The sequence below is a fragment of the Electrophorus electricus genome, chromosome 17, assembly GCF_041902795.1.
Source record: "Electrophorus electricus isolate QZ-2024a chromosome 17, ASM4190279v1, whole genome shotgun sequence".
Lineage (NCBI taxonomy): Eukaryota > Metazoa > Chordata > Actinopteri > Gymnotiformes > Gymnotidae > Electrophorus > Electrophorus electricus.
In genome coordinates, this window is record NC_137513.1 from 1,045,001 (window position 1) to 1,067,323 (window position 22,323).

The 22,323-nt window shown below is 45.1% G+C and overlaps 1 protein-coding gene and 1 long non-coding RNA gene across 2 annotated transcripts in view; both read right to left on the bottom strand.

Moving 5' to 3' along the window:
- The window catches only part of hnf1ba (HNF1 homeobox Ba), a 15,079-nt gene extending 7,630 nt beyond the window's left edge, over positions 1-7,449 (bottom strand). The window contains exons 1-4 of the mRNA XM_027024686.3: positions 6,958-7,449; positions 4,358-4,557; positions 3,733-4,003; positions 2,593-2,828 (exon numbers count right to left, since the gene is read on the bottom strand). Coding sequence (XP_026880487.2) covers positions 2,593-2,828; positions 3,733-4,003; positions 4,358-4,557; positions 6,958-7,319 — 1,069 coding nt within the window. The 5' untranslated portion in view covers positions 7,320-7,449. The remainder of the gene's footprint in view (positions 1-2,592; positions 2,829-3,732; positions 4,004-4,357; positions 4,558-6,957) is intronic.
- An 11,673-nt stretch (positions 7,450-19,122) lies between these two features.
- On the bottom strand, positions 19,123-22,038 carry LOC113586534 (uncharacterized). The gene is made up of 3 exons (XR_014117955.1): positions 22,027-22,038; positions 20,535-20,690; positions 19,123-19,632 (listed from the first exon to the last, which is right to left on the bottom strand). It is a non-coding gene; the product is annotated as an uncharacterized LOC113586534 (long non-coding RNA).
- Positions 22,039-22,323: the final 285 nt, after the last annotated feature.

Here is a 22,323-nt window from a genome sequence, read left to right on the forward strand (position 1 = left end):
TGACATCAGACCCGTCAGGCCTGTGACATCAGACCCGTCAGGCCTGTGACATCAGACCTGTGACATCAGACCCGTCAGACCTGTGACATCAGACCCGTCAGGCCTGTGACATCAGACCTGTGACATCGGACCCGTTAGGCCTGTGACATCAGACCTGTCAGGCCTGTGACATCAGACCTGTGACATCAGACCCTTCAGACCTGTGACATCAGACCCGTGGGACCGACTACAATAAACTCTCTTGATTTTAAAGGCCCTGTGATGGTGCAGGGCACAGAGGGTCAGTCCAGCAGAGCACTGTGTGACCCCATCTGACCCCCACCCAGGCTGCACTGACTGCTTCCTTCTCTCTCTCTCTCTCTCTCTCTCTCTCTCTCTCTCTCTCTCTCTCTCTCTCTCTCTCTCTCTCTCTCCCTGTGCCAATCCTACCAGCAGGGGAACGCTGTTTCTGGGGCAACGAGGAAACAAACTGTGAGCTCTGACAACACGGCATGAGGGCAATGCAAGACCGGAGAAAGCCAAAGGACAGAAAGGTGGTTAGAGGGAAGGCTCCGCCCATAAGACTCCACCCCCATGCGATCCCTACTCCAACCTGGGGGAGGGTGGGTCATCCCATAGGGGAGTACTGAGCAAGGGCTTCAGTTCTCCCAGGGACCCATGTAATATCAAAGCCCTGGGCTCAGCCCCAAGCAAAACTCTTTGTAGTCCTGTTGCATATGAGAGACCTCCTGAGTGTTAGCAGGACACACGTTCTCTTTCAGTGAGCTGATGGAGAAAGCACAGGACCAGCTGATCTCTTGGGTCATCGCCAGGGCTGAAGCAGAGACTGTGCTGACCTCAGTGATCTAAGCAGGAACTTTACATAATTTGACATCAGATTCTTTTGGTGTGTGAAAGTTTCTCCACATGGCCAAACTCCTGTGGTAATTCCAGACTGGGCTGTTAGCTGGGGCTCTGATAAAGAACACCACGGAGTGGAGATTTCTGCAGAAGCAGAACTTAAACAGTGAAATCCCAGACACCAGCAGGGTCAAATCAATCTTTATCATAAGTGAGGTCAATAAGATATCGATGAAACTAGTGTAGGGAGAACTGTTCCTCCACTCTGACCCTGTAATGACCTCTGCCTCGCGACCTGGGCTGGGTGTGCTCCAACAGAAGGGAGCACATAAAGGGATATTTCACTCCGAGAGTCCTTTAGCCATGGCAGCTGATCGGTGATCAGTCCTGTGTGGTCAGAAAAGAGCCAATACTTCAGCAGACAGCCCCTGCTGCTTCTCGAAACTCATCCACAGACACTCCACAGCAACTCTTGAAGGTGTGTGTGTGTGTGTGTGTGTGTGTGTGTGTGTGTGTGTGTGTGGGTGGAGGGGGAGGGTTCCAGTGTTCCCTCCCCTAAGTCCAACACAGATAGATGAACCTCGGTTACAGTCATTGCAGTCTTCTACTATTCTGTGGACAAAGGAGTTCCCTGCTAGGCGCGGGTAAAGAGAGCAGGGGCCAGGGGAGTCCCTGACCGCAGACCCAGGAGATGGAGCGCTTAAGGATCTGAACTGTCACTTAAGCATGCATAATACACGCTGTGTCTTAGCAACGCCATGAGGACGCCCGCTGGGCCACTCTGCCTAGACCAGCTCCGACACTGAACAACAGCTGCGGCTGCAAGCAGGAGGCCTTGTAAGTCCTGAGAGAGGGAGATCCTGTGTGAGCTACGCGTCTTCCACACCGACCCCCCCAACACACACCCCCCCCTTCCATCTGAACATGCCCCGCCTCTCCTCGTGACCCGAGGTCACTGACTGGTCAGGTGTGTGTGGGGGGGAACTACAAACAAGCAGACCAGTCACTCAGGTAATCCACGAGATGAACCGGCGCGCTCAAGCTTACAGACGCATTTGGGTTATCTCTGTGCTCCTGTTCTTTAAAGCGCTGAAGATGATAGCTGAGTTGTGGCCAAGTCAGAAATCTTTGATTTTTAAACTTTTAACGCTGTTGCCTTGCTGTTACAAGATGGGTCCCTGTATCTAGCCTGCAAGAGAGGAGGGTACAAGAACCTGTAGCAGCGCAGAGCTGTGTGCTTGCTGACCTGGGACTGACCCCAACACTCCTGTCCAGCCTCAGGACTTCAGACTGGAGATCGCAGGTACAATGTGGATTGTTCTCAGCCAGTTTTCAAAGCTCAGAATAACAATGGCATTTGCTCAGTGCATTCATTCACTCATTCACTCACTCACTTGTTCTTTCACTTGTTCTTTCACTTGTTCATTCACTCACTCGCTCATTCACTGACTCATTCAGTCATTCTCTCACTCACTCACTCACTCTCACCTGCTCACTCACTCACTCACTTACTCACTCGCTCAGTCACTCAGTCGGTCATTCACTCTTATTGATCATGTGACTTCTCACCACCTTCATCCTGATCTCATTAACCCTTTCGACTCTTTTTCCATAGAATGCAGATGGACTCTTATCCCAACCACTGCTTTAGAAGTCTAGCCAGGAGAGCCGTGCCCTGGCCAAAAATATCCACCCTGCTCCCCCTGCGAGGCGTGGCCAGTGGTCGGAGGTGTGGTCTAGGTGTGAGGGTACCTTGCATCTTGTGGGTGGGTGAAGTGCTGTCCTGTGGGGGGTGTGGTGAGCCATGGGACAGCAGAGGGTTGATGCTGTGCGTCTGCCCGCTGTAGGCATCCAGTGCCAGCTTCTGCCTGAAGGCCTCCTCCTTACGCCGGTTGGCAAACCAGTTGTAGACACGCACCTCTGTGACCAGGTTAGTGCCTAGGCCCTGGGCCTTGGATGGAGATACACCCCTCTGCAGACACTCCGCACTGGACAGGGTAAACAGAGGGTCAACAGAGGACATCCAAACCAGATACAATCAGAGCACAAAGTGGCAAAATTTGCATATTTGAAGAATGTTACATCACATACATATAAGACAGCAGACGTGACTGTAATGCATGTAACTGTATATTTACATGCATTACATCTATCTACATATATGTACAATGCTGTTTATTTACAGCATTGTAGCAGAAACTTGAGTATTTGAGGGTTAAGGGTCTTGCTCAGGGGCCCAACTGTGTGTGTAACTGTAGTGTATGTAAGTGTGTGTGTAAGTGTGTATGTAAGTGTGTGTGTGTAAGTGTGTATGTAAGTGTGTGTGTAACTGTAGTGTATGTAAGTGTGTGTGTAAGTGTGTATGTGTAAGTGTGTGTGTAACTGTAGTGTATGTAAGTGTGTGTGTAAGTGTGTATGTGAGTATGTATGTAAGTGTGTGTGTGTAAGTGTGTGTGTGTAAGTGTGTGTGTGTAAGTGTGTGTGTAACTGTAGTGTGTATGAGTATGTATGTAACTGTAGTGTATGTAAGTGTGTGTGTAAGTGTGTATGTATGTATGTAACTGTAGTGTATATGTGTGTGTAAGTGTGTGTGTAACTGTAGTGTATGTAAGTGTGTGTGTAAGTGTGTGTGTGAGTGTGTGTGTGAGTATGTATGTAACTGTAGTGTATGTAAGTGTGTGTGTAAGTGTGTGTGTCAGTGTGTGTGTGAGTAGGTGTGTAAGTGTGTGTGTAAGTGTGTATGTAACTGTAGTGTGTGTAAGTGTGTGTGTAAGTGTGTGTGTAACTGTAGTGTGTGTGAGTGTGTGTGTGAGTGTGTGTGTATGTGTGTGTGTATGTGTGTGTGTAAGTGTGTGTGTGTAAGTGTGTGTGTGTAAATGTGTGTGTAAGTACCGGTTGCATTCCTCCACCAGAGCCTCTCTCTCCTCTTTGCTGGGGTTCTTCTGTCGTTCATAGGCTTGGTACAGGATCTGTTGTGACGCTGGTCCCCATTTGAAGCGGTTGCGTCGTAACTTCTTGAGAGCGGGTTCGCTACAGGAGTCGTCTCCTGATTGGCCCACATTGTGCCCCGACTGACTGAACTCTGGGAAGAAAAGGAGCATCTGATCCTGACTGGGTTTGTCTGTCACACTATTGCCAGACCCTTGTGCTGCTTGGTTGAATTCTGAAAAAGTGAAGAGAGAGCATCTTTGACATACATGTACACTGTGAGGTACGCATTCATGGTTGCTATGATACGTGGGTATGACATTCAGGTAAGTTTGCTACTGCATCCTATTCAAAGTAATCACAAAATAATTAAGTGTAAAAGGCCAAAATGTGTGACCTTGATGTATGACCTTGGTTAGACAATTTAAACGTGTAATTTAGCATCCAGTAAACAACTACAATAAAAAATAAATATGACAAACAGCAACAAGTAAATTGTAAACAAGTAAAAAATTAAACAAGCAGATACATTTTAAAAATGTAAAAGTTTGCGTGAAAATAACAGTGAATATCACAACGATTAACTTACGTCGTAAAATCTCGCGCTGCTTCCTGACATACCAGGTGTAGAGTGCCGCGCGCTTCTGCGTTTTCATGGGCGTGCCTTTGTTGAGGTGCTGCGAGAGGTGGGACTGGTTTAGGCCGGTCACGTCGACCACCTCGCGCTGGGGAATATTGTGCTGCTGCATGTAGCCTTTGATCATGCGGGCCGCGCGCCACGGATCCTCGCTGGAAGGAAAACACCAAGGCGAAATATTTTTTAAAAGTATTATATAATGGGAATTTCGTAGCCTAGGAAAATATACACAGTAGTCTACATTTATATTGCTAAATTATGCAAAAAAAATATATTAGTATTAAGACTACAAATATATGATGTTTTGTCACATGAGATGTTCTGAAATAATTAAGTTGGCGTGGTAAGAATTCTGTTTAGTACTGCATTTGATTGCGCACAAACATGCCGCGCGCTCTCTTCGGACTCCTCTACGGCTTCGTCAGCTCCAAAGTTTAAAGAGGTTGTAAGCACATACAGTTGTTAATCACCCTAATAAACGATCGTTAATCATTGTATTCAATGGGTTGTAAATACTTCCAAAGGTTACAGATTACATTGGGTGAACACAGTTCTGCTGAAGTGATTTAATTACAAAAAGACGTGTTAATAACGGCAACGCCACGCACACAAGAATTCTGTTCCTAATAACTGGAGAGTATTGCAAAACCGTTGTTGAAAAAGACCAAATGCTTTTGTTGTTTTTAAGCTTATTTGAAAATGTGTTCACATAGCCTTACCGAAACACGCCATAAGCAGCGTTTAATGCGAGAGAAGCGTGTTGTTGGAAGAAGACTAGCGAAATTTTGTGAAGGCCCGCAGTACGAGTATTTCTCTGTACAATACTGACAAATATAACACAAAACAGACAAACTGCAGTATATCGTACTGTATATCCTATATAAAACGAATAGAATAGAATAGAATAGAATAGAATAGAATAGAATAGAATAGAATAGAATAGAATAGAATAGGACCAAGCCGCACACCCCGTTCGCACTTCTCCGACGCAAACCAGACGGACAAGCAATCCTAAAAACTGGACAAGTCTAAGAGAATTAGACTAAATTACCTTAAATAAAATCATATTTTAGTTAAGTTAAATAGTTGTCTAAAATTGTATTTTTTAAAAGTTAAATAATTTATCACATCGCGCATCGAAATATCTTAACTTCTGCTGTGTATTAAAATGAATAGATAAATAAAAACTAAAAAACGAATAAAGTTACTGGCACCATGTCTCGATGTTACACATAGGAAAAATGTGGCCAGCAAATAAGAAATAATATGAAAATACGTTAAGTATTATTACGTCAAGTACAATTACGTAAAGAATTATTACGTTAAGAATGATTACGTTAAGAATATTCTAATGGTACGGCAGCCAGCTCGCGCTGACTGTCTAACAGATGTTACAGCAAAATCACACTTACCATTGTACAGTAATATTAAAGGCCTCCTTTCCAAACGTAACTGTGGCAAATCTATCGAGACTGTTTGATTTGAAGAACACATAACCAAGAGCTGTGAGAGAAGTTGGGATTATGACTTTTGACAATGAGTAACCAGATCTCCATGCACGCTAATCATACGCCACTGTGTATCTTTCAGTTGATGATTTATAGAATAAAATTAATAATAACTCAACTCCACGTGGTTTAGTTTTGATTTTTTACCTTCATTTCGTGATGTAGATATTGTAGTTTAAAGAAAGAAATTTGGGGCTTTGTTAATAAAAATCGAAAGTGAGGAATTGGTTAAAATTAATTATATGTTATCTTATTATTATTTAGAGTCTTTGCGATATTATTATTATGTATTATCATAATATTATTATTGTTCCTCTTCTTTTTATTATTATTATTATTATTATATATGTTGTTGCTTCAACCTATTTTATTACATAACCCAATTTATTAATAATTTAAAGGTGAAAACAACTGCATGTAATTTTAAATATAATATTTGATATCTTATTTATAACTTTCCTATAGAATAGTAAATGGGAACATGGAAATAATAAGTCCGAATTTTTTTTTTTTTTTTTTTTTTGTCTCGAGAGTGCTGAGATAGTTAATGATAAATGGCACGTCTTCAGTTGATATTTCTCTAAGGTAAAAGAATAATAACCCAAGTAGATAATTAGTAACCAGAATGCAAAAAGGTGAAATACTGGCGCGTGGTTTTAAATTTGTAAACACCAGTCAGTAGATTATCGGTTTGTAAAAAGTCAACTGTCTTCTGTAGTCTTATTCCAGTCAGTCATTACTCAGAGTTTGACTACATTACAGGAGAGCAGTGCTTATTTTGACGTGTTATGGATTTGACTTATTGAGACTAGCTTTATGCTATAGTTTTATAACAGTAGGCCTGATTGCAAAGTACAGTTCGTTAAACGTTACTAGGAGGTACGAAACACGGTGGCTTCGGTAACACATTCGCTGGATCATGTATCTTAATAAAGTGCGCGTTCATATGACTCTTGGTATGCTTCTTTCTCTGCACTGATGTAAGATGGTCATGTATCGCACGGTCAAAGCTTTCATTCGGACAGTAGTTGTAACAGTACTCACGCCAGCATGCGCTCCACTTCTGCCCTCTGTTCCGCCGCCTCCTCTGTGTTTAGCGACTCGAGCTCCTTCAGTATCGGCGGCGTATCGTAATCGTCGCCGTCCTCGGAGCCCTCGTCTCCCGATAACCGTCCTTTACTGTGCCCATTGGTCAGTGTGTGAAAAACAGGCTTTGAATCCGTATCACTCCCATTCATTTTAGAACCTGATGGAGACATCTCCAGCTTAACTCCAAACGTGCCCGGGCTGGGGTCCATGTCATCGAGGGCTTGGATCAGAACGTCCCTGCTGACTCCAGAATCCAGCAGAGCGCTCAGAAGCTCCTGCTGTAGAGACGTTAACTTAGACACCATTTTCGCAGGCATTAAAATGTTCACTTAACGAGGAGGAAAAGAGAGAAGCACACTTCACGTTAAACTCCCACTCCTCTCGCCTCCCATGCGTGCGTAAAAGTCCCCCGCGAAACACCTGCTCCGTCAACTCGAGCCACTTCCCCACTTGATATAACTTGCCTTGATGCTCGCGGAGGGCAGGCCGACTGAGGCATGTTAATAAGTGGGCGGTGGCTGGGCCTTTATGCAAATGAGCAGTCAGTGGCAGGCAGTGTTGACAGAGCGGCTGGCAGGCGTGTTTACACTAGAGCTGTGTTGCTCGGACTGGCCTCTGTTATCAGCGACTTTTAGGAACTTTGGACTTTGTTAGATTCTGACTGTTTTGAAGGGGGCGGGGTAATAACAACAACAACAACAACAATAATAATAATAATAATAATAATAATAATAATAATAATAATAATAATAATAATAGTGGTGGTTATAGGGCTAATAAAAATAATATGAATTCATTCAAATGATAAGCATTCTAAACAACACCAAAACCATTTTAAGAAAACAGTAAAATTGAAGAAAGTTCTAAGCAAATTTTTCATATCTAAGACTAAAATATACATACATAGGGAACTGATTAAAAAATAAGCATTAAGTGATTAATCATCTGAGGGGATGAGTGAGATGAAGGGATGAGTGAGTTGAAGGGATGCGTGAGATGAAGGGATAAGTGAATTGAAGGGATGAGTGAGATGAAGGGATGTGTGAGATGAGGGGATGAGTGAGTTGAAGGGATGAGTGAGATGAAGGGATGTGTGAGATGAGGGGATGAGTGAGTTGAAGGGATGAGTGAGATGAAGGGATGTGTGAGATGAAGGGATGGGTGAGATGAGGGGATGAGTGAGATGAGGGGATGAGTGAGTTGAAGGGATGAGTGAGATGAAGGGATGAGTGTGTTGAAGGGATGTGTGAGATGAGGGGATGAGTGAGTTGAAGGGATGAGTGAGATGAAGGGATGAGTGAGTTGAAGGGATGAGTGAGATGAAGGGATGAGTGAGATGAGGGGATGAGTGAGTTGAAGGGATGGGTGAGATGAGGAGATGAGTGAGATGAGGGGATGAGTGAGTTGAAGGGATGAGTGAGATGAAGGGATGAGTGCGTTGAAGGGATGCGGGAAATGAAGGGATGAGTGAGATGAAGGGATGTGTGAGATGAGGGGATGAGTGAGTTGAAGGGATGAGTGAGATGAAGGGATGAGTGAGATGAAGGGATGAGTGCGCTGATGTCTGCTCTAGGGCATTGTTACGTTGACTTCACGTGACTATAACACCTGAAGGCGAGTTTGACCAAACTTGACGAAACTATCGAAGCATTACGATATTTTTAATAGTAATTAGAATAATTAAAACGATTTAATTAGTCAAAGGAATTACGTTATAGGCTAATTATAACCTCCACATTTCTTAAACCGATGACGCAAGATGGGAATCCTCCCCAGTATAGCTGCATTGACATAAAAGATTGTTCCGCAATCTTCTCGCGCTGTATCTTTTGGAGGAGTTTGCTCGTGCCTTTGATGTCACAGCCTGGTTACAACCTAAAGCTCACGTGGGTGGACCAGCGAGATGTCAAGGTCTAGAAACCTGTATATTTCAGTTTGATATGGAAACGATGTTTGTCTCTTAAAACATATTTTCATTTAAACTTTTCAACTTATATATTTTTAGCACATTCATTACCCGATGCGCTATACACGAGGGCTGCATAGAGACAGCTCAATGAGCTCTAGGTATGTGCTCGATAACCTCAAAGAAATACATTTCGAATGATCATGTGGGGGTTCATTTCACGGCAAGCTTAGCGCTTTTCGCTATACTGGTCGATCGTGTGAGTCTTAAGTGTGAGACGAAGTTCCACACGTTTTCTATAAACCTCACCAAAGTGTCAACCATGAACAACAGACAATAAAACAGCAAACCGATCTGGAAAACGTAGTCTCAGCCCTGCTTGCTGCCTGTGTAACACAGCCGGGAGAGAAGCATTAAATCCTGAGAGTTGGCACGAAAAGACGGGACGCTCGAATGGATGTGAGGAGGTTGACAGTAATCAGCGTAACCAGTTACGCAAGACGCATCGATTTACTTAGCTGTGAAGGTACAGCCGTGGAGTGTTTGGAGATCTGAGAGAATTTGGGGTATATGGAATAATCGGAATTCGGAGAATGGGATAGGTGGCCTGTGGGATATATGACGTAATTCCACGGATCAGACTGGAGACCTGTTATCACTCACTGACTTTGAATAACTGATAGTGTGGCAAAAGCAGACAAGAAAATTAACTCATAGTTTTGCTCAGGTGAATATTCCATGTATAGAGCGACATTGATATTCTGTGAGATTAAGCTATTTATATATTGTGCCTAAATTCTGTTCACTCTAGTTGATTTAACTGGGATGTTATTGTGTGATATTTAGCTGTCTCACATCGGTAAGGTTAAAACTCACCAACTCAAAAATAAACTTAGGTTTTGTATAGTTTTGGCATAATCATATATATGACAAAAAAATCAGTCCAGCGAAGAAGGTGGAGAAGGTGGAGGAGGAGCAGCTTCCTGCCTGTGAGGAGTGAAAGGCAGTCAGGTGATGATTGGGCCCCTAATAAGAGTGAAAGTGGTGCATGTAAATAGATGTTTGACTCCAAGTGTTCCAGAAATAGCACAGAGCGAGCGCAGGTCTGCACTAAACGGGTTACTCTGTGGAGCACACCACAGAAAACTACAACCAACCACAAGCAACCACTGCAAACCACAGCAAACTACAACCAACCAAAATCAACCACAGCAAACCACAACCAACCACAGCAAACCATAACAAACCACAGCAAACTACAACCAACCACAGCAAACTACAACCAAACAAAAGCAACCACAGCAAACCACAACCAACCACAACAGGAGTCACAGTTTTTATATATATATATATATATATATATATATATATATATATATATATATATATATATATATATATATATATATATATATATATTTATTTACTTACTTACTTACTTACTTACTTACTTATTTTTTTCCCGACATTTATTTTAGAACATTTCCTATTTTGGTGAAACAGTGCCAAACAGACAAACAGAGCTTTGCACCAACACACATATATATGCAATAACTCAATGAAAGCACATTAAACATTAATTGATATTAACTTTTTTCTAATACAGATTTTTATTGGTTTTTTCACTCAGGTCGATATGTGTGTTTGAGAGACAAGCTGATAAAGAATAGACATGTGTGAACTACAGAAAATCTTGTGTTGTATCGAGTAAGTCAATGGTGTGATAACCCACCGGGTGCCTGTTGTCACTAACACCACAAACAGAGACAGGTGCGGCGCTCTGCTACCGAACATGAAGGAGATGCTGAGATAAGATAGCACAACATTTCATATAGCAGGGGGACAAAATTCACTCATCATGATGAGAGGAGTCTTGGATTAGTAGTGGTTAGAGTGGGTGAGATTCAGTAGTGGGTATAATGGGTGAGATTCAGTAGTGGTTAGAGTGGGTGAGATTCAGTAGTGGTTAAAATGGGTGAGATTCAGTAGTGGGTATAATGGGTGAGATTCAGTAGTGGTTAGAGTGGGTGAGATTCAGTAGTGGTTAGAGTGGGTGTGATTCAGTAGTGGTTAGAGTGGGTGAGATTCAGTAGTGGTTAGAGTGGGTGTGATTCAGTAGTGGTTAGAGTGGGTGTGATTCAGTAGTGGTTAAAATGGGTGGGATTCAGTAGTGGTTAGAGTGGGTGTGATTCAGTAGTGGTTAGAGTGGGTGAGATTCAGTAGTGGTTAAAATGGGTGAGATTCAGTAGTGGGTATAATGGGTGAGATTCAGTAGTGGTTAGAGTGGGTGAGATTCAGTAGTGGTTAGAGTGGGTGAGATTCAGTAGTGGTTAGAGTGGGTGTGATTCAGTAGTGGTTAGAGTGGGTGTTTGCCATTACATTGGCGGCCACGTGCCAGAGTCATTAACAATCAGTGGAATACCAGCTGATCCCTTTCAGACCTTCCCCTGGTACTGAAGCAAAGGTGAGGTTATGTTACACTGACTGTAATCTTAGGGTGGGTGGTGTGAGTGATGTCCCCTCACACTACTCATATAATGTGTGAGGTTGGGTGGTGTGAGTGATGTCCCCTCACACTACTCATATAATGTGTGAGGGTGGGTGGTGTGAGTGATGTCCCCTCACACTACTCATATAATGTGTTAGGGTGGGTGGTGTGAGTGATGTCCCCTCACACTACTCATATAATGTGTGAGGTTGGGTGGTGTGAGTGATGTTCCCTCACACTACTCATATAATGTGTTAGGGTGGGTGGTGTGAGTGATGTCCCCTCACACTACTCATATAATGTGTGAGGTTGGGTGGTGTGAGTGATGTTCCCTCACACTACTCATATAATGTGTGAGGTTGGGTGGTGTGAGTGATGTCCCCTCACACTACTCATATAATGTGTGAGGTTGGGTGGTGTGAGTGATGTTCCCTCACACTACTCATATAATGTGTTAGGGTGGGTGGTGTGAGTGATTTCCCCTCACACTACTCATATAATGTGTTAGGGTGGGTGGTGTGAGTGATGTCCCCTCACACTACTCATATAATGTGTGAGGTTGGGTGGTGTGAGTGATGTTCCCTCACACTACTCATATAATGTGTTAGGGTGGGTGGTGTGAGTGATGTCCCCTCACACTACTCATATAATGTGTTAGGGTGGGTGGTGTGAGTGATGTTCCCTCACACTACTCATATAATGTGTAAGGTTGGGTGGTGTGAATGATGTTCCCTCACACTACTCATATAATGTGTTAGGGTGGGTGGTGTGAGTTATGTCCCCTCACACTACTCATATAATGTGTGAGGTTGGGTGGTGTGAGTGATGTCCCCTCACACTACTCATATAATGTGTTAGGGTGGGTGGTGTGAGTGATGTCCCCTCACACTACTCATATAATGTGTTAGGGTGGGTGGTGTGAGTGATGTCCCCTCACACTACTCATATAATGTGTTAGGTTGGGTGGTGTGAGTGATGTCCCCTCACACTACTCATATAATGTGTTAGGGTGGGTGGTGTGAGTGATTTCCCCTCACACTACTCATATAATGTGTTAGGGTGGGTGGTGTGAGTGATGTCCCCTCACACTACTCATATAATGTGTGAGGTTGGGTGGTGTGAGTGATGTTCCCTCACACTACTCATATAATGTGTTAGGGTGGGTGGTGTGAGTGATGTTCCCTCACACTACTCATATAATGTGTAAGGTTGGGTGGTGTGAATGATGTTCCCTCACACTACTCATATAATGTGTTAGGGTGGGTGGTGTGAGTTATGTCCCCTCACACTACTCATATAATGTGTGAGGTTGGGTGGTGTGAGTGATGTCCCCTCACACTACTCATATAATGTGTTAGGGTGGGTGGTGTGAGTGATGTCCCCTCACACTACTCATATAATGTGTTAGGGTGGGTGGTGTGAGTGATGTCCCCTCACACTACTCATATAATGTGTTAGGGTGGGTGGTGTGAATGATGTCCCCTCACACTACTCATATAATGTGTTAGGGTGGGTGGTGTGAGTGATGTCCCCTCACACTACTCATATAATGTGTTAGGGTGGGTGGTGTGAGTGATGTCCCCTCACACTACTCATATAATGTGTGAGGTTGGGTGGTGTAAGTGATGTCCCCTCACACTACTCATATAGTATAGTAGTCATGTTTCGCTGGTTACAGAACTCACTGTGCAGCTCGGAACAGTAGGAGCAAGAAGGTTCCACATTTAATAAAAAGAAAAACGTGGCCTGGATCTAAAAATCTGGATCAGTCTGGTTTAAATCAGGTAATAGCGGTTTTCAGTGGGAATGAGGTGAGAGCGTTGAGGTTAACTTCAACAGAGGAGTTTTGAACTAAAAAATGTCCTTGGCAGTCGTTTGGGTGTGTGACCTCCCTCTGACCCTGCGGCACTGCCGTCTCGGGCACGCAGCAGGACATGTGGCAACTCTAGGGGCAGATAGGGCAGGATTGGTGACGTGCGTGTGTGTGAGGCTCAGTGGCTGGAAATCATGTCCCGTTACGCACGGCGACTCGGACCTTACCCTCTGAGCACCTGCACTCACAGACCATGTCTCAGCTCCACAACATCCATCCACCCCCCACCCTCTCTCTCCTGCTCCGTGATCCTTTGTGTCCTCTGTAACATCGCTCCTGTGTTGAAATACAGTGAATGTCAGAGACGACAGCCACCACCATACTTAACAAATACAGAAAAATGCCCAGATCTGCCCTGGAAACACATGGAGACAGCGCTTAAAGGGTTAACATAATCAGGGAGGACATGTGAGCACTGCAGGTTCCCAGCGTCCACGAAACTGTCTCATTTCTGCCTGTAAAGTCCAGTTAGCAGTGTGGGTCTGAAATGTGTTGGCGGGAGGCTGAAGTCGTCAGGGGCTTTGATCAAGGACTTCAAGTGTTTTGATTGGATCACTTGGAGTTTCCATTGGAAGCTATTTGAGTATTGATCTGTGAAGCAGAGCCCTGTGACACCAGCAGTCTGATGGAGGACAGGACAAAGGGCCTTCTGGACCCGGCTGGGTTTCTTTTACAGGTCCAGACCCTATGTTCTCCTGGCCCACACGAGCACCCAGAGTCTACCCGCCGCGCCAGTCCCGAATGACTGATAGACTTGGTCAACACACAATGGAGAGGGTGTGAAGTTGTTTGCACTTTTGTGTGTTTGTGTGCACTTTTCCTGACTGAATCCCTGGGCGTGAGGGTCTGCTCTGCTGTGTTTGCTCCTTGGAGTGCTGGAGGTGTGTGTCCAGGCTCCACACTCCCTTTGGTCTTTTGTGAAGGTCTGTCAGATCACACAGGCTTTGAGGTAGAGGTACTTTAGCACTGTCTGCTCTGATTTCTCTCCCTCCCTCCCTCCCTCCCTCCCTCCCTCCCTCCCTCCATTCCTCTCTCTCTCTCTCTCTCTCTCTCTCTCTCTCTCTCTCACCCTCTCAGTCTCTCTCTCCCTCCCTCCCCTCCTCCCCCCCCTCTCTCTCTCTCTCTCTCTCTCGCTCATCTTTCTCACCCTCTCACTACTCTCTCTGTTTCTCTCCATCCCTCTTTACTTTTTCTTTCTTTCTGCCAGTATTTCTTCTTCTCTGTCTTTTCCTTTACATCCGTTGTGAACGGCGCTCCACGGGTGTGGGTGTGAGGCCGTACACTCCGCATCTCTCTCCGTACAGGGACAGTTGGAGGAAGGAGTCGTGAGGAGATCCTGCAGGAGTAGGACGTGGTGACCTGGGCGTGGTGACCTGGGCGTCAGCTCCTGTCTTCCTGACCTTCAGCAGCTGGCGCAGGGAGGCTCCTCATGCCAGGGCCTGATTCATTACAGCAGCTGGGCGGAGCTTCACATCACACACCATAATTACACGTATTTACAACACGCTCCTCTCTCTAGGATCTGGACTGACTCTGGCAGGAAAGGCAAAGACACACTACATCATCTAAATGCTAAATTAAACACAAGAGTTCAGCTGTCCAGTGGACTGTGCTAGTGTGCTAGTGTGCTAGTGTGCTATTGCTGTCCAGTGGACTGTGCTAGTGTGCTAGTGCTGTCCAGTGGACTGTGCTAGTGTGCTAGTGCTGTCCAGTGGACTGTGCTAGTGTGCTAGTGTGCTAGTGTGCTATTGCTGTCCAGTGGACTGTGCTAGTGTGCTAGTGCTGTCCAGTGGACTGTGCTAGTGTGCTAGTGTGCTAGTGCTGTCCAGTGGACTGTGCTAGTGTGCTAGTGTGCTAGTGTGCTATTGCTGTCCAGTGGACTGTGCTAGTGTGCTATTGCTGTCCAGTGGACTGTGCTAGTGTGCTAGTGCTGTCCAGTGGACTGTGCTAGTGTGCTAGTGTGCTAGTGCTGTCCAGTGGACTGTGCTAGTGTGCTAGTGTGCTAGTGCTGTCCAGTGGACTGTGCTGTGTTGTGTGCTGTGTGACTGTTATGGCTTTCTCAGTGGAGGTGCAGTGCCTCCAGCTTCTCCACCCTCACTGATGTGCACATTCCACCCTGCCCATCCTGGAGCCAATATTGACTTAAGGACTCCGACCTCCATGACGCTACACAAGTGGAAAATGAGGAATGAAGGACATACATGGACTAGGGTCCCCGCAGCAGGAACAGGGAAACACATTCAAACTAACAAATGTACACCAGCACACCAGTATACCAGAACACTAGTAGACCAGTACACCAGTTTACCAGTGCACCTTTACACCAATACACCTGTATACCAGCACACAAGTATACCAGATCACTAGTAATACCAGTGCACCAGTACACCAGTACACCTGTACACCAAAACACTAGTATACCAGTACACCAGTACACCTGTACACCAGAACACTAGTATACCAGTACACCAGTACACTATAACACTAATATACCAGAACACTAGTATACCAGTATACCAGTACATCAGTACACCAGTACACCAGTACACTATAACACTAATATACCAGTACACCAGTATACCAGTACAGCCATGCATGTCTGTGCCATCAGATTTCATTGCTGTAACTACACTCAGTTCAGAATGCAAACATGTGGCTACACACTCCAGTGTGAGGTGATGTGATTGTACTCAATCACTCTAGTGCAGGCTCACCTGTGTCTCACCTTGTCTCCACTTTATATGAACCTGTTAACAAACTCCTGTTAATGAACCTGTTAACAAACTCCACCTTTCTGGATGAGCCATACTCACGTATCTTGTGATGAACCTTCTATATATTCTGGGCAGTTTTCTGAAGACTTTTCCTTCATGGAAAGTATTGTACTTTCTCGTAAGCATTCCACTACTGGGGTATCTTGGGGTGTTCTGGGGTGTTCTGGGGTGTTCTCAGGTGTTCTGGGGTGTTCTGTGATGCTCTGGGGTGTTTTGGGACTACTAGTTTTTATGGACATCTCAGAGGTGTGTGGTTTCTGATTCTTCTTCAGGGGGCTTGAATCCTGTGTGCTGTGCCATCACACCTGTAAAGTCATCCTGAGGTCGCATGTGTGATAAAGACAGGCCAAGGAAGTGGATGTGAGGTGGAACTTAAACCGATACACACACACACAGTGCATGAAAAGATAGAAGGGATGCAAACCCAACCCAAATGTCTCTAATGGCTCAGAGGTTAGAGAACGGCTCCCCCCACCGAAGTCAAATAAGACAAACGTGTTGCCTTTCTCTCCTTTGCTGCCCTGACTGCACACGCACTGCTCCACAGACAGCCCCACCTGGCCTGAGGACTGGTACCACAGGTGAAACAGAACCTCGTCACCAGCTAAACTCCTCAGTCCAGTGCACGACACAGTGACACTGTCTTCTTGAACTTCCTGGGTTCAGATATATCCGCTGTCTAGCCAGAACGGCTGTGATCAGAACACACCAAACTCTGTGTCACTTATGAACGTAGAACAGTAGGCACAGGGCTCTGCCAAACTCCAGGAACAAAAAAATCGATATATCAGTTAGTCATTAAAGATCCCAGTGTGATGCATTCAGAAAGTATTTGCATGGTGCTTGCAGTGTCCCAGTGCTACAGGTACACACACCACACAAGACGGTATTGTCTAGGAGAATCACATAAGGCCCTGTTTGTTGTAGTCTCACTGCTCAACAATTTTGCTCCCTGGCGCCACTCAGTGGACATTAGAGGACACTGCATCGAAGAAAATAAAGCGGACAGCCGGAGGTGCGTGTGCGCGGGGGTCTGCCCAACCTTCCCAGAGCGCCCCCGCCTCACCCTCCAGCAAGAACCCAGTTAACCCTCCCGAGGTAATTACCTGCTTGGGTTCCTTTGTTGCTGAGGTCTGCTCATTAATGCAGGACCACGCAGGGCAGGTGTTACTGGGCCATGATACGTGGAATTCTCTTCCCCAAACGCAGGCAAGGAAGCAAGGACGAGCCCGAGCACCCACCTTTAAAACAGACGCGTCTGTCGGTAACAGGAGAATGCTGCGATGTCTGAGCTGTATTTAAACAGCTTCCCAGGACACGCGGAAAAGAGAGAGCTGCTTGTGTCTTAACTGAAGGTAAAAGTATTTTCTAAGCATCCACAGTTTGCGATATCCATGGCTTTCTTTAGGAAAAGGTCATGATGAACCAGGGCTCTGGGCCATCATTCATGTGGAAGGATTTCTTAAAGAAACAGAGACGTGTAAAGCAGAAAGTATAAGTATGGAAGCACGTGTGCTGATATTTAAAACACATACACTTGTACACCTATCAGAGGTTCTCATTTGATCCAGTTACTTCACAGAAAACTGGTGGGTTTGGTGTAAAACTGAGCAACCATGACGCCAACCAAACAAGAGTCAGTGACTTGTACCAAAGTCTCAACAAGTGAGTGCTCAGTTAAAGGTAATAATGTCATCTGTGTTTACTGCCCTGTAAAGTGTGTGAAGATATGAAGTGAATGTCACTATTACAACCAGGACTTTACCATCTGTACAGGTTTAAAGTGAATCTTCTCAACTTTACAATCTTACAGAGGACCTAGAGCATTCTGACATTGCAGTCCGACCTCGTGCAGTTTGATTCCATCAGTGGAGAGTTGAAGAGAGTGTGAAACTTCACTATCAGCTGTGATCATATGGAAAAAATCTGACCTACTGACAATAATTTGTCTTTCCAGTTATTAATTCCTTTGCTTCTGCCCTTAAACATGCGAAGAGGTCGTCTTCACCGACAGTGCACTTCTTTCCAGTCTGACTCTAGATGACACAGTAAATTAGAAACCTCACTGTAGTGTGTAGTGTGTGTTTATGTCCTAGTTTGTCTGTTTGTGTTTGTTTGTGTGTAAGTCCTCCTCCAGTAGAGGTTGTCTACTCCACACTATAAAACCTGTTTTCTGGTTTACGTTTGTCTGGTGTTAATGGTTAATCAACCAAATGAGGGATCAGCACATTTCCTTTAGCACAGACACCAATCAATGCTGGTGTGGTCAGAGGACTAAAATACTGTTTAACACACTACTGTATCACTCATCCTTTTCAAACATGTCCATGCCCGTGTGTGTGTGTGTGTGTGTGTGTGTGTGTGCGTGCATGTGCATGTGAGATGTGTGTGCGAGGTGTGCGTGCTTATGCGTGTGAGGTGTGCGTGCGTGTGTAACTACAGGTATGAGAAATATTACTTTTGGATATTTTATGTGCCGTTAGGACTGTTACTGTTCAATATTCACAATACTGACGTAGTCTGACAATCCTGACTGTAGAGAACACTATCACTTGTTCATTTATCTGTCTGTAGAGAACACGATCACTCGTTCTTTCGTCTGTCTGTAGGGAACCAGGAATTGAAGAAAAGTGTTTAGCAGTGACCTCAATAGAGATGAAGTAGAACATGCAAGGACAGAACCTCCTAACTTAGACTCAGAACTTAAGATCTGTACCTGGACATGCGGGACACACCTGGACACCGGTAAGGTGGAAAGTGAGATCCTCTGCATGGTGAAGCACACACATGCACACACACACGCGTGCACACGCGCATACACACACAAATGCACACACGCATACACATACATGCACACATGCACACCTCACACACACCAAACAGGCCTCAGCACTTCACACAGTATTCATGGTTTCTGTTTACATCACAGAAAACTTGCCCAAAACATGAGATTTTTTTATCAAAAACAGATGGAAAGACTGGTATGTTTATATATACCTTTCTGTTTCTACATTGTGAAAATACACCACATGTATATGTATTTTAATTATACACCTGTTCACCAGAATGGTGTAGGATATTGTCTTATTCCGGGAAGATTTATACAAAGACAGGGAACATTAGCCCATGACATTCTATAAATAATTTACTTCACAGAATGCACAGAACATTTGAGGAAGTGCAATTTCTAGGAAAATTAACATCATTAGCTGCCTTCTCGTTAGACACAGCAGGAAGTACCACATATACACAGGCCCAAACCTCCCAGACAGGAGATGGCTGAGAGCAGAGACCTGCCCCTATCCTCACATCACCTGCCCTCACCTCCCCCAATCCTCCTCACACTGCACCCAGCAGGGGGGAACTTTCTGGATTGCCCCTCGGATCCAGCTGTTTTTTCCTCTATGTCTTCCTGGATGCGTTCTTTTCTGGAGCACATGCCTGGCGCAGTGCCACCTAATGTGAAATCCAGAGTTATCCATTATTACATGAGTAAGGAGAAACTTCACACTCCGTCAACCACGGAAACTCCAGCCACGGCAACTGTCTTGTCCACCTCCGACTTTCCTGCACCTTCAGCCTCTAAACGCTGCGAAACAAACATGATTAAAATGACTTTAAAAGCATAAAATTCTTTCTTTCTTTCTCTCTCGCGCAGGTGTCTCTCAACACCCTGACCCCCATCTGCAGGGACTCTTGTGTCCCATAATGAATTCATCTGCACGTCTCCGTCCCTCCAATAGCACCATTAACGCAGGCCGAGGCAGGCATCCTGACAGCAGCCTGTCTCTGAGCACAGAGGTCACAACAGGTTGACCCTTCACCCTTCACCCTGCTGACCTCTTGCTCTGTTGGATGCTTCATCTGCATTTCAACACAGTGGTGGTGACAGAGCCTCCAACCAATCAGCATTCACTCTCTCGCCTGACATTCCCACCCCCCATGGCCGCGATGCCCTGATCTCCCACCAGTGCCGAGCTCACGTTATTAAGCGCCGTCGTGCTTGGCTGCTTGTGATCTGCAGGGAAGCAGAAATGGAACTGGGGGCTGTTAAATTGTGTGCGTATGAGCAATGAAGCACAGCGTTGAGCTTGAGAAATGTCTTCATTCCCATCAGCCACCACTGCACCCTGAGCCACACCTCCTGCTGAGATGGGCGGGGAAAACAGACCTTGAGCAAAGGCACAGGTAAAACCCAGAAACGCCATAAAAGGTTGTTTTTACAACACCCTTAACATACTGACAGAGCAGTTCAGTCCTGGTGAGGTCGTCACAAACAGAACTATAACACAATATCTCATATGCCTAAATTCTCCAACCCCCCTGCATTCTGTGAACGCCACACAACATCAGTCTACACAGAAAGTCTCCGTTACATGATTAGAGTACAATATCTCAAACAGTGTCATTTTCTAGTGGTTATTCTACTCCATAAGGATTTTGAATATATGTGATATAGATTAAAGGTTAACCCTTTCCAGTGATGGCCACCTGGGGCAGGTCTGTCAGCGAGGGTCTCGGCAGGGTCCACACGAAGGAGACGCCCCAGTGCGGTGTGAGCAGGGGTCAGCGCCACACTCATAAAGAGCTTCACCGCTTTACAACCCAGTTGCTCAACATCACATGCCTCCAGAACAGGGATATTACCTGAGATAAGAAAAGAGCACACACACAGACACACATTCACTCACAAACACCCTCATACACAGACACACACAAACATACACACACACTTATAGGAAAATACAAAGTCTACCGACACAGCCATTTGAAGTGGGTGTTTTCCGACCCCCCAAGGCTTTTGAAAACAGCACCCAAAGCCAAGCCCTGCTGCACTGTAGTTATGCTGCTGTTTGCTTTGCCACCTGCTAAAACGAGCTCCTTCCCCCAGAGCCAGTGACCCAGTGCTCTGGCCGGCTGCTGGCACCGGGCAGCAGCTGACAGCATGTTTTGTTCGTCCCCGAGTCAAACGCGAGCACTGTGACAGCACAAGGCTCGTGCCAATGCTGGATTCTATAAATTACGTCTTGGTGATAAGTTAACTGCTTTATCCTTGACAGCAGCACACAGTGCAGGCAATAAACATGCTGGGTTACAAGACGCAAGACCATAAAGAGTTCGGCTAAGATGGTTGGGTGCAGCAAAGATAGAGGAGTGGAAAACAGACAAAAAGAAGACAAAGAAAAGAGAGAGAAGCCAGAAACAGGCTGTCACCTCAGGCATTGTAACCGAATGAACGACTCGAGTGTGAAATAAAGATCACGCCAGTAGTAACTGACAGGCAGCGGTAGCGGTGTTGTGTTGTCATGTTGTAGTACAGGGTGACAGGGTGCTTCCTATCCATCCTCAGACATGCAGGAAGTGACTGCTCACCTGCGGTGTGTTCATGGTCTGTAAAGGTTAGAGACGGTCAGCTCTAGAGATCTAGAATGTGCTCTAGAGAACTTTCACCTGCTTTCTACACATTTCAACAATATTTCTACCCTTCAAAATATTGTTTACTACCCACAATTCTTGGTGTTACATATCCGAGTTCGTTGTTCCAGATAATTTCACTGAGGGGAGCGTTTTTTAAATAATATCGTTTTGCTGGAAAGGTTAAACAGATCAACGGCACACAGAAGTGATGCGAAACTGTTCGCCTGACTGCCCCACTCGTTTCCAGGCTTTCCTGCTCTCGTGGTCATTAGAACAAACTGCTCCTGGGTCAGTGAGGTAGACCGCGCATGAAGTCCAGAAGCTAATTGCCTGGAAGTCCCTACACAAGGACAAACTAAAGAACACAGAACAAATCTGCTGAAATCGAGCACACGACTCAGTGGTCCGTTCAGAAGCTCCATGTTTGTAATAAACATACATATAAGCATGAGAAACCATTGGAATGACAAAGGTCCCAAGCCCTATTAACCAGAAACCTTCCACAGTACGTTTTTTAAAGTAGCTCCAGTGTCCTGATCTCTCTGTAGCTCACGGTCAGCCTTACCTTCAAGCTAACATCTCTCATTTGTTCTCTCTTCTCAAGTATCAGCCCCTATAAATAACAGTAACGGAGGTAATCTTTAACTTTGACCTTCTCAGACTGGGGCAAATACTGACAGACTGCAAATGATAAATAATCACAGATAAATAAATACTGATCCTTCTACGATGGCCAACGTGCTCTTGACCTGAACACAGCACTGTCTACAAATGTCTTTACAGTCAGAGAATAGCCAACATTTAAAAATCTAATCTATTTATGCCATCTTGTAGGTTGTGTGTAGGTTCAAGATGTAGGTTC